General features: G+C 38.8%; 1 protein-coding gene across 4 annotated transcripts; it reads right to left on the reverse strand.

Annotated features, from left to right (window-relative positions):
• Window positions 1-913: 913 nt before the first annotated feature.
• LOC120568865 (tropomyosin alpha-1 chain-like) lies at window positions 914-10,656 on the reverse strand. Of its 4 annotated transcripts, none has more exons than XM_039816601.1 (9): window positions 10,319-10,652; window positions 7,742-7,867; window positions 3,701-3,834; window positions 2,873-2,990; window positions 2,704-2,774; window positions 2,511-2,586; window positions 2,075-2,137; window positions 1,927-1,996; window positions 914-1,279 (listed from the first exon to the last, which is right to left on the reverse strand). In XM_039816601.1, exons 1-9 carry the CDS (start codon window positions 10,430-10,432, stop codon window positions 1,197-1,199), a joined length of 855 nt encoding a protein of 284 aa, XP_039672535.1. In that variant the 5' UTR covers window positions 10,433-10,652; the 3' UTR covers window positions 914-1,196. The 4 variants fall into 4 exon arrangements, with proteins under 4 accessions (XP_039672535.1, XP_039672533.1, XP_039672536.1 ...); XM_039816602.1 differs by lacking the exon at window positions 914-1,279 and adding an exon at window positions 1,522-1,739 and having other exon boundaries at window positions 10,319-10,656; XM_039816599.1 differs by lacking the exons at window positions 7,742-7,867; window positions 10,319-10,652 and adding an exon at window positions 5,044-5,326.
• Between the last annotated feature and the right edge of the window lie 2,601 nt (window positions 10,657-13,257).

Genomic DNA, 13,257 nt, shown 5'->3' on the forward strand with positions numbered 1-13,257 from the left:
AATAGAAATGAGATTTACTTCTATTATCATTCTTGATTAGGTTGGAGACAGAGGGACCTCAGGGCTACGGATATGTTACCTGCACTTAGTGTTTAGTGTTGATGGGAGGAGGAGGGGGGGTTACTCTACCCAAGATGCTATCAGATGACGGAGTATTTACCTCCATTGGTGTTTTCTGTAATTAAAGAGTTGGCCTTTACAAAATTAAATACCACCACTTCAACTGTGTCCCCGGTGGCCTTTCGTGACTTCCATACTAGTCTAAAATTTTAAGTGACTTGGGACTTGAATATTGTGATTTATGCTACTTTACACTTTTCAGAGGTAGCCTATAGCCTATATTGTGCTTTTACTTACATTTATTATGCAGCTATAGTTAGTTACTGTGCAGACTAAGATTTTGCTTGCAAAACATTATGTTCAATTTATAAAATGATTCAATAACAAGATTAAAATGTTGCTTACACAATAATGCACATATTACTAACCCAATTATACAATAACACTACTTTTTTTGTTTAAATGGTTTAGTACTCATGACACCTCAATTCCCTTTCACATGTGCTTTTTCCATGAAACAGAAACCAAAAGAAAAAGAGTTGTCAATCAGAATAGTAGTTTCTCATTTAGTTAACTTAGATTAATAGTCCACAAAAAGTATTAACTGGTGGCTAACTTACTACTTGAGGAAAACAATCTAACATTTAATTTAACATTAACCTTATGTGGTGATTCACGGTCACAGCAGAGCACACAGAAAAAGCAATGCATGTTAGCCCATGTAAACTGAAGGGGGGGGGGCTTGTTCTGCTGTTGCTGTTAATGACTCAGTGTTGAAAATGCCTAAAGGACACACAAACATATGCAACACTATGCATAGACAGACAGACACACATAACATAACACATAAAGCTCACTTTATCATCATGTTCAGTTTAATTTGTGCTCAGAGTTTGGTCTACAACACAATTTCTAGCACCAAAACTGATTATCATATGGTCCCAAAACCATTAAAAAAAAAAATAAAATTAAAAAAAAAATAAAAGGGAAAAGAAACAAAAAGAACCATAAATATATAAAAGGGGTACGTGTTTAGGAATAATAGTGAAATTACAGAGAATGGATGGCATGTAGAAAATCTTTCACAAAACAAAAAAAATTTGTTTTTTTTTTATTTGTTTGATCTTCATGGAATTTTACAAGCTATTGAGCTCCTGCAGTGTTTGGTCCAGGACTTGGTGCATTCCTACGTTTTGCTCTTTTTCTTTCGATAGGTTCTCTGCAATAAAAAGTAACAGCAGATATAAAATGCAATGGCTATGTCAGTGAACAGAATAATTGATCACGTAAGTGAAATGGGTAAACTAATAAAATATGGTTAGAGTAGACATACCGGAAGAAACCAACTTCCGTACAATATAAATTTAGCCTTTTGATTATGGCCAATGCATAAAGAAACTATTGACATTACAGCTGCAGAGTGGTGAAAAGCAGGCTTAAGTCAAATGACAGAAGACAGAGTAAAAGAGAAAAATATCTTTATTGAGCTTTTGTTTAACAGAAAAGGAGCAAGGGGCAGTGATAACAAAGGGAGAAAAGAAGAGCTTCCAATCAGGCAAGGAGAGACAAAGGGAAAGTGAAAGCTAAATGCAAGGTCTACATGGTGTTCATATCATTGAGGGCATGATCCAGCTCCTCGCTGATAGCCTTGTATTTCAGCTTCTGAGTGTACAGTTCGTCTGCAGGTCAAAGGGCAGAGACAGAGAGCAGGTGGAGGACAATGCAGAGTTGTGCAGACCAAGATGGAAAAGCAGGAGGAAAAAGAGAGAAATCAGATCAAAATGATCAAGATTTGATCAAAGGTTGTAAAAGGAGTAAAGAAAGTGTAGATCAAGGATTGAAAAGAAGGATTAAAATGAAGTGTACCTTCTAAGTCATCGATGGTCTTTTCCAGCTTAGCCACGGACCTCTCTGCGAATTCTGCACGGGTCTCCGCCTTTAAAAAGACAACGTGTTAATCATCCCGACATATTCTCCTCAGACAATATATAGCTTGAGCAGACACAAAACTTACCTCCTTAAGTCTGTCATTCAGGACTTTAATCTCTTCCTCATACTTGTCTTCTTTCTCAGAGTACTATAGAGAGAGAAAATAAAATAATTTTAAATGCCAAAACAATATCAATGTTTTTATTTGTGAAAAAGAGTTATTCCACCTTTTCATGCTCAACATTGATATGCATGTTGCATGACATGTCTCTTTTTTTAGAAAGTTAAGAGTTTTACGGCTTTGAAGCTCATTCTAGACAGAATAGGGATATAGATGCAGGTGAATAGAATGAGTTACACTTCTTCTACTTTATAAGTAAATTTAAATGTAATAAAAAAAATAAAATAAAAAAAATCAAGATGCTCTGCTTCTCCAGGGCTTTTAAGGTCAAACAGCATGCTAATAGAGATAAACAATACACCCTCAAACTGCTCCTCTGGGAGAGATGAACATCACCTACCTTATCAGACTGAGCCTCTAGCGACTTGAGGTTGTTGGTGACGTTCTTCAGCTCTTCTTCCAGGTCAGCACACTTACTGTATAAATAGAGAAAATGTTACAATTTCTGAATATGTTTGACAATGGTCTGTTATCTGGCTAAAAACTGAATGATGCTTGCAAGCTCGCATATAACTTGTTCAGTTTGAGCTTACAGTTCTGCAATTTCTGCCCTCTCTTCTGCTCTCTCCAGCTCACCCTCAAGGATTACCAGTTTGCGGGCAACCTGACATTTAAAAAGGACGTAAAATTCACAGTTGAGCAAAAACAAAAATGACATCTGAAAACTGAAAGTAAGCTGAAATGTGATCTCCGTGCACGTACCTCCTCGTATTTGCGGTCTGCCTCCTCAGCGATGTGTTTGGCTTCTTTGAGTTGCATTTCCTGGATCTCCATCTTCTCCTCGTCTTTCATGGCTCTGTTCTCAATCACCTTCATGCCTCTGATGATCAGAAAGACAGACAGCCTTTAGTTCAACACAACCACAAAGACACCACAAATTGCTACGGGCTGCTTCAGACTAAAGGTTTATATTTTTGTGGTTTCAGTCCCAGCATTATGTAGATGCTAGGATTCGTTTTTTTGCTGGCATTCTCTCCATGAAAGCTACAAATGAGCTCATAGGGATTAGTGTCACTGGACATACCAAACATTGAAAAATGTATAACTCATTGTCAGAACTGTTTAATTACCCAGGTGATACTGTGGTGTTTGAGGTTGCTGCTAAAATCAAACTATTATTTTATACTGTACAATCCTTTACTTATTTTGTATCTGTAAATAGTTTTTGTTTCATTTTGATTTATTGTTTAGCCTTCTTATTTCTTTAGCTTTAATTTAATCTTTTTCATATATTTATCTGATCCATTTCTTGTGCAGTTAACACCTAATTTCCCCCCTGGAAATCTTTTTTTATCCTATCTTATATTTCCAGAACTAGCAGCTCTGCCACTGTCCACTTTATAAAACTAAAATGTGTCTGGCCTTCTCCTCCCATGAGGCTCTTCTTCACTGCTACAATCCTATCAAACAGGCACCCCCAATTTTGGACCCCTCAACGCCATGAGATGATCATTTTCCAATCTTGTAGTTGATGGTATGTCATCAATCTGTGGTTACTACATTATGACTGAGGGCTGTTTTGATTCTCACCTTTCACTCTCATCTGCAGCCTTCTCAGCCTCCTCCAGTTTCTGAAGGGCTGTAGCCAGTCTCTCCTGAGCACGGTCCAACTCCTCCTCCACCAGCTGGATCCTGCGGTTCAAAGATGCCACATCGCCCTCCGCCTAACACACACACACACACACACACACACACACACACACACACACACACACACACACACACACACACACACACACACACACACACACACACAGTCAGGAAACAAGCTGCTGCAACAACAGGAAGGATACTGTTGAGCTCGGCCAAAGTGGCACATTGTTACTAGCAGTATAGGTTAGATTGGTTGTGAGCACTGCAGTTGCAAGGTGTAATCAGTTTATGTATATTTATTTCTTGCAGTCAAATGGGCTGAATATTATGAGCCGTTTATGGCTAGTTTTTTAATTCAGTCCATTTATTCTCTGGAACCCATTGCAATACTCTCTGGGAATGCATATATCCCGGTTTTCTTTTTTTCACTTCTGTGTATGCAATACGTCATATTTCTTCCATGTCAATTTCACTCTTAACAAGCACGATTAGTTCTGGACTTTGCAGCTTGACCAGATACTTTGAAAACTGCTGACACTGAATAACAGAGTGGCAGACTTAACCCTGACATATCTGAAGTTTGTAATGTAAACCCATTTATGTTGGGGGGCCCGTTTCCTGTGGGACTGATATCACAGATAACCATGTCTGCTCTCCTCTTCCTGTGTAGAGGCTGAAGAGAAGGAGGAAGGGTTCTGCTCTTAATTTCAGATATGTGTCATGTGTTATTCAGACAAAAAGCTCAAAGGGCAAACAGAACAAAGACTACTGGGTGCTTGGCAAAAAAACAGGAAAACAAATTCCCAAGTGTCTTGACATACATTGGGAAAGATCTACGCTTTTAAAAATGTTATAAGCCTGCCACGCCTTAATATTTGAACATCCACGCTGCCGGGTTAATGTAATACTGAGTGCTCTCGTTGCAGTTGTAGGTGTTTGAGGCGATCTAGTGCGGGTTTATGTTAGATAACGCAGCCGAACAAAAGTCTGAGAAGTAATGTCGTTACAATGGTGCCTCGACTTTCCAAAAACTTTTAAAACGACCACATTTCACATATTACAAGATAATAATAACAAATATACTATTGGGATTCGCAGGAAAAGTTTGAAATTCTTACAGGGGCGTTGTGAGTATGCTTATCGCTACCTGCAGACCGTCACTGACAGTTTGCGTGTAATTTCTTTACAATTTGCCATAAAGATGCTTAACAGGTAGGCTATGTGAGCAGTAAAGTTAAAGTAGAAAATGCGACTGAAGTTGGATAAATGATTCGTCTCACTTTGTCGCGCAGTTCCCGTTCAGTGTCCAACTCCCTTTGTACTGCCAGTGCGCGATCTTCTGCCTCATCAACATGTAGCTGGAGAGTTTGGATTTTCTTCTTTACCGTCTCCATAGTCTCGATTAGTTTGTTTTCTCCAAAAAAAGCTAAGAAGGAGCCCCAAAAAAATCTAGCTAGCGGTCTAGATCGATTCGCTGTATCCTTAAAACGATAATGAGGAAAACTTTTTTTTTTCTCAGGCAGGAAGTCAGGGACGTGCGGGGTTGGAATGAGAGGAAAAAAAAAAGGGCTGGGAGTTTTCAGGAAATTTATGGCGAGATCGTCCAATCCTGTGAAGAAGCCTGTCTCAGATGACATCACAGGATTTAGGAGGGGAAGGCACTGCTCTTTTTCTCCACAAAAGAGGTGTGTGATACTTTCTATTGTGGACTTATATGGCAAATGTAAAGGTGTGCCTGGGCTGCATTGTTCTCTGTCATTAGAAGGAGGGCATAGAGATCAAGAGAACAGTTGCCTCATCTGATTTCTTGGTCTGATTCAGATATGTGAATCATAGGCTATCTAATGTGAATCATAACATGGATGTGTGAGGGGGAGAGAAGAAACATAAAAGTTTGAGCGTGTGAAGGAGAGAGGCAGGTTGTTAATGTGTAAATCAAAGGTCCAAAGATTGTCTACAAGGGAAGGAGGGAGGGTCAATGGTGGGGTGGGGCGGTAATAATCCTCTTCAACAGGGGTTGTTGACCTGCAGCCGCATGGAATGTAAATTGATTTGTTTGCAGACATGACCTGCAGCCATCGGGTGGCGACACTTTCCTTCAGCGCCCCCTTCCTCCTCCTCCTCTCTTCCTCCTCCTCTCTTCCTCCTCCTCTCTTCCTCCTCCTCTCTTCCTCCTCCTCCTCCTTTTTCAGAGCAAAGCTCGGATTTATTTTCCCTGACTGTCCTTGTATCACATTTGAAAGTCCCTCATCCCTCATAAGCAGCGTGAAACACAAGAAGACAGACCTACAAAAAGCAGATCTGTGGGTATTTGAGAGAAACTCTGACCTTTAACCTTTGGGGTCTTAATTATCTCATCTGCTTTCACTGGTAGTTTTAGACTTACACTGTAAAGGCTTGATGCTATATATTCAACTAAAACATGAGTAGATTATTTGAAATTCATCAGCAACTTGTAAATAAAAAACAAAGCAAATTTTAACAATATCGTTTGATATCAATAATCGTTTTAATCATTTTTCAACCAAAATGCAAAACATTCAGTTGTTCCAGCTTCTCAGTTGTGAGAATTTGCTGCTTTTAAAAAAAAAATGTCTTCTGGAATAGTAAACTGAATATCTTTGGGTTTTGGTCTGCTGGTCGGAAAAAAATATGTCATGTTGGGCTTTAGGAAGTTGTGATCGTGAGAAATTTAGTTTTTCATTATTTCCTGACATTTTCTAGACCACACAAGATAATAATAATCGAGAAAATAATCACCAGATTAATGGATAATGAAAATAAATGTTAGTTGCAGCCCCACTAATTAAACGTGTTTACAACAACTTGTAACTTGTTACTCCCAGATAATGCATCTTCCTAAAAATGTGAAAAACTAGACAGTAAAAGAAGATGTGTCACTGGTAAAACCACATTAGAAAAGTATTTCTGCTATCATATCAATAATATTGGTCACAATTGCCCAAAAAAGCAAACTGTTTGTCCCCATTTCTTCTTTTTTTGCAGAACCCTTTGCTTTAGATCAAAGATAACACTTAATCAGATATCAGGTAGCTGAAATGTTACCATAAAAGAAACATCATAAATGAAATATTTGCTCTGGTGTATGGTCATTGTTGTCTATGTACTGTAAGGCCAGTGAGAGCCGAGTGTAATATCTCCACCCCATGAAAAGGCCAGAGCATTGATTTCATTAGACACTGCAGTATGGGGTTCTCTGTTTGCTTAAGCTGCATTCCTGGGATTCCCGGTCGGCTACTCAGTCTGGCCTAGTTTTGTCTGTGCTCGAGAAATGGCTACATTACAGACCTCACAAAGACACCAATCAGTAATACTTAACACTATATGGATTACAGGATACAAGTTAGTCATTTCAGGGTTAGTTGCCTTCTACATTGAGGGTGGTGGGTAACCGATTAAAAGAAGGAGTTTATTGTAAATTGTTTACAACATACATACTACAGTACCTGCCTGTGTTTAATACACAAAAAGGGATTTTCAAATGCAATCTTGCATTGCAAACCTTTGGCATGAAGGTTGAGTTTCCTTCGTTTTGTTCAAATAAAAGGACTTAAAGATTGTTCCCATGATTACAACTAGACAAATCATTTTAAAAGGAGGTTTTGATTATTATATTTTCTGAATGTCAGTGGTTTAATCACTCTGGGCTATGTTGCATCACTCTAGAAGCAACCAAACAATTAGGCAAGTCCAGGCATGGCCTTTTCTGATAGTGTAAGCAGTAGAAGCACTGAGTGTATACAACACTTAATTCCATGCCTTTTAAACCAGTTTTCATAGAAAAGAACGTCAGTCTGCAAAAACTGAATGCGTCTCTATAACCGGTCTTTTTTCAATCATGATGTTTAGGTTACTCCATCTGAAAGAGTGGTAATCAATATGTTATAAAACTGAAACTTAGAAGTTGTGGTGTTCCACTGTAATGTGGATAATGTGTTTCAGATGTGGTCAACTCACATCTGCGGCCTTCTTCTCCGACAGTTCCAGTTTCTCCTGAGCATCCTTCAGGGCCTCCGAGTACTTGTCAAGCTCATCCTCTGTTCCCTTCAGTTTCTTCTGCAGAGCGAGCAGCTCATCCTCCAGCTGAAAGAAGGCAAATGTGACAGAGATTTAGGAAGGCATACCAAGTAAGTATGAATTTAAAACACTGCATGGAAAAATCCAGCATTATTTTGATACAATGATGGGGGGGATGTCTCAAAACAAGACTGTCTTTACAGCCATGCTAGCGGCTCTAAGGCTATGTTAGGTACTAAAGTGCTTTGAGCTAAATGCTAATATCCGCATTCTAACTTACTTACAAGGATGATGATAACATGCTGATGTCTATAGGTATGATGTTTACCATGTTCACTATCTAAGTTTAGTGTTTTATCTTGCTAAGATTGGCTAATTAGCTTTAAACACCAAGTACAGCGGAGGCTGATGGGAATCAGTTTTACAGATATTTAGTCATAAACCAAAGTATTGGACAAATTGAAATTGACCTGAAGACGGCGCTGGATGTAAAGTCAGACAATCGCCAATACAATTCATGAATGTCTAAAAAACTATTTCATGGCAACCCATCTGATAGTTGTTTGAATATTTATTTTTGGACCAAAGTGTATCTATAATCTACAGAACTTGTTGTCAAAGGTTTTCATCAGGTCTATTTCTTCGGTAGAAAGCAGATCCAGCGTAAACAGTTTGTTTTAAAGTTTGTGGATTATCAAGAGTAACCCGAGACATCGCTTCTGAAAAGACACTTTGCTGCTAAATTTTTTTAATTCTTTTGTAATTTGGGTGAGCCGATCCTTTGATTGCTGCAGGAGACGGTTGTCTGTAATGCATAAGACTGAGTATTAGTTTTGTGTATTTTCAGCGCTTTGCGTCAGCCTGGCTGCACTCTGATGTCCGTCCTATCGTGCCAAGAATAGCAAAGAAAACATCTCTTAGCACTGCTTGAATCAGTGCCATCCAAACAAACTAAAGAGTTCAGCATAATCTTCTAGGATTTCATGCTGACTGTTCCTTGACATGGAAGACATGCTGGGGGTCCAAATGTGCAGTGCCAGTGACAACTGTCACTGCTTGTGCTCTCTAAGGGTTTGATTAGAAACCAGAGAGAAGATTCTTTCCACTTGCTTTAATGTAGATCCTGGCTTCATCCGTGCCTCTCCAACTCCCTGCTCTCTAGCATTCCTTTCGCACCTTCATGATGACGACGCCACCTCCCACTGTGCAATAATTGCCTCCATTTAGAAGCCTCAAATATCATATTACATCTTCAGATTCTACTTTGCTTGTATCAAGTGGTACAAGTATGCTATCATTAAGACAGCCTTTGAAATAACAAACCGTCTAGGGTCCTCGCACTGCCGCGCCAAATATGGATGTGCAGATGAAATTATAATTTGGCAAATTTGAATTTTTTTGTTGATATGTTACAAACATAATTCAGATAAGGATGCAGGGCAATGCAGTGCTCTCCTGGTGAAGACACAGAGCAACAGCTGCTATAAAATGGGTTGTTTTAACTCCTGCAGCACCACTTCTGGTAGCTTCAAGTAATCCCTTTGGTACAGTGTGGATAATTTGTCCAGCAGTCGTCACTCTGCCATTCTGTTTGTGTCTCCCTGTGGACATCCTCAACCTTCTCCTGACCACCAAAAGACAAGGCCCAGGGGCTCAGCATCAGCTGCTCTCTGTTATTCAGCATTTGGTGCTTTGGGAAATACTGGACATTTTATGTTGATTTTAAGTGGTTTGGTATTTATTTATTTATTTATTTCAGAAAAGATTGTCATTGTAATTTGAAAAAATATCACTATGTTAATACATGAATAGCAAATGAATCACTTTAATCTGTTTTCACAAAATAATATATTTAATAAGTTTATCAGTCCCAGTCACTCAAAAACATAATTTCAATCTACATGAACAGAAACTATTTTCTATTTCCTATTTACTTTGTTCTGAAGGGAGCAACTAGATGTTACAATAACTCTAGATAGGGCTGTGTAATATGGTTAAAATTAATATCACAACTTATTAAGAATACTTATCACAAAAAAAGAATCCAGTTGATTTACCACTGAAATCTGTCAAATTGAAGCCAGCAGAGATCCACAAATATTTTCTCTTTGAGAGTTAGAGACTCTAAGTGGACAAATAGAATTCTTTTTAGCAGGGGAGGCAAACTGCAGCCTTTTTTGGCCCAACTTTATGCAGTACATACATCACACAAAAACTATACAAGTAATTTTATTACTTTTTAATTAAAGTTTACTTAGATACGTTAATTCAGAGAATTATAACTATTTTGTTGCAGCAGCTCTCTATACTTTACATCTTTTCTTGTACTTCTTTCTTCAATTTTCCTGTGTTCGATCATTCAAGTTGATCTTATGATAATTATTATTATAAGTCAATCTATGATCATATAGAATTATTTTCTAGCTAACCCTAGATTCAGTTTTAAAAAAAATTCTGTGTTATACAGTCCATCACTTCCATCCTGTGTTCCCATTAAAACCATCAGACTTGTCTCACCAGTTTGCATTTATCCTCGGCTGCCTTCTTGTCGGACTCGGCCTGTTCTGCCCTGTCGATGGCGTTCTCCTTGTCCAACTTCAGCATCTGCATCTTCTTCTTGATGGCCTCCATGGTGACAGTTGGGTCTCAGTGTCTCGCAAGCTTTGGAGAAAAAAAGTTTGTATTTCTTTAGTTGAAAAACTGTTGCAGATGATCAGGGGAAGACACCCTCACAAGGTTGACGGGGAGAGTAACCAGCAGATGCAGAAAGGAGGAGAGACAGAGGGAGCTCAGAGCGAGTGAGCAGAGAGGAGGATGCAAACTGAGAGTCGGTGGAGCTCTATGTGATTTAAACTTGACTGGAGGTTTGGAGACAGCCCCAGTCTCTAGTGACAGCCCTTTTCCCAGTGTTGGCTACCCTAGAACTATGCTCCCCCTTCCTAATCTTAACTTCACCTCTTGAGGCTCTTTGTGCCAATGACATGGTGTAGATCTCCTATCTCCTTATTTGGATCATGGCCTTTCTGTTTTGAACACAACAGGAGAGAAATAGCATATAAGAGGAACGAAAATTATCCAGAACTCAGACATCAAAAGATTATTGTTCACATTAGTAATATGAGTTACTGAAGGTTCATTTATTTTTCCGCTTTGGGCTGCATATCTATATCCCTGTGTTCTTACTTAGGAATTTTCAAATTGATGGTAATACCAGAGTTGGTTAGAAAGGACATAGTTGTCATACTGCTGAATGAAAAGGGGCTGTTGGAAAATTTAGAGAAAGAGCTGTCTGCATGCGATCTACACAGGCAGCTGGAGCGCTGCAGTCGAGCTACACAGGCATAAACCATAAGTCTTCTGCAATTAAGATCCTCTTAATTACTATTGGTCTGGTCCTTTTTTAGATCTGTTTTCTGTTATTTGTAAAGCGCACAATATAAAAAAAATATTGTTTACTGTGGAAAACAACTTGTGTTACTGCAACAGGACTTTCATGTTATGCACCTATGAGATATTTAGAAAATGGAGCTGCATTTGTCTGTGTGTGTGCTGATGACATCACTAATGGACCTGTCTGCTTGCTTTCAACTCTTCTGTGCCAGCTGCCCTGGCTAAAAATAAAGATTACAAGGAAAGTCAAAAAAACAGTGAGTCCAGTGGACATTTAAGTGACATCAGAAGATAAACTCTGACACATGCATCTTTTGTTTTTCATGTTGCATTGCCACTTTTGCAGTGTGTATCCTCTTATATTTGATGTTATTCCTTATGTTATGTTATGTCCTGCTTGTGCACAGAGGACACTGTCCAGGAAGATTGTTATATGTAGGTAACTTGAGCTTTGAGGAGCATATTGTTGCGGTCCAGTGAAATTCATGTTAATGTATGTGTTGAGAAAATTCACCTAAACTAAAACAATAAAAAAAAAAGAAAACATTGATTTTATAAAAATGCATTGTTGCAAAGCTAAAAACAGTGCTGTTTTTCTTAGTATCTGAAAAGTTGCCATTTTGGAGATTTATGATGGTTTTTCACAGGATAGGTATGCAGGATTGGCTGAGGCAATTTAGTGTTAGGTTAGGGCCAGTTCGGTCTCATATCACATCCATTGGTATGTAAAGAACTGTGTGTTAGCCAGTGTGTAACTGAAATCTGTCAAATTGAAGCCAGCAGATACATAGATCCACAAATATTTTCTCTTTGAGAGTTAGAGACTCTAAGTGGACAAATAGAATTCTTTTTAGCAGGGGAGGCAAACTGCAGCCTTTTTTGGCCCAAGTTTGTGAAAGTGGTGGCAGTTTAATAGCTTTACAATCCTAGGGTTAACACAAGCTTATATCATGACATGACTGTGTGCCTTATTTGGTCTGTCAGGATGCTGGCTGCACACAATGTTATGATAATAGATTGATCAGATACAATTCTGACAATTTAATGTAGGAAATATTGATTTTGGAAGCGTTTAGCTTTTAATAAAATTCTTTTCAGGTTGTATAGTAAGCAGAAAAGAGGTTTGGAGCCAACCCAGAAGAGGAGAACAGAGAGGGAGAAAGAGAGAGGAGGGGAGGGAGAGAGAAATAGAGACAGAGTGAATCAGATGCAGAGTGAGAGAAATCAGAACCCTCCCACAGGAAACCGAGCAAAACTCCTCTTCTCCTTGTATGGTAAAAACTCCCCCAAAAGCCACAGGATCGCCTTGGGAGTAGAGTCAAAGTCCTGCTAAGTATAAACTACAAAGCCATGGGAATGGTGGAACAGATTAGAGTGTACAGTATACGAACGCTACCATAAAGAATACAAACTAGTACAGTTTTAATAGCCTTAAGTGCTTGATGTCATGCAAGGGATATGTGGACACATACAGTTCTATGTTAAATGTTGTCACTGTATGATCACTTTTACACACTGAAAACATGTATTACAGTATCAGTCTAAAGGGACACTAATGAGCATCTGATATTCCTAAAGTTTGCTGTGGCAACACCTGCACATGTGACTTATATAGGCTGTAACACCTGCGTGATGCACTGACTCATAGTGTATTGAGACTAACCCATTCCACAACAAAAGTAAACATGTCAGCTCTGTTCAGCTCTGAGGCTTCTGTACAAACATGTTCATTAACTACGCAACTACATCCAGTGAGTGTATGTAAGCAGGCTGATGGAAGTGGTTGAGGGAATTGGCAATCTGTTATATTTGGCTCTGTAACTCAGTAACATTGTATCTATGACTTCTGACAATGTCTCGACTCTTTCTTACCAGCAATGGGGATCAGAGATCTGTCACTTTGATGAGGCACAGTTGTCTCACACAAGCCCGGTGCTGAAAGGCTTTTCACACCAAAGGGGGTGGGTGTTCTTAGAGAAAAAAACTTGGATGGTAGTCCTTTTTTCTGTCTCTGCTTCAATTTCCTCTATATTTAACTTTATCAAATGTCAATGCAGAACTTTCAC

Source organism: Perca fluviatilis, chromosome 11 (assembly GCF_010015445.1).
Source record: "Perca fluviatilis chromosome 11, GENO_Pfluv_1.0, whole genome shotgun sequence".
Taxonomy (NCBI): domain Eukaryota; kingdom Metazoa; phylum Chordata; class Actinopteri; order Perciformes; family Percidae; genus Perca; species Perca fluviatilis.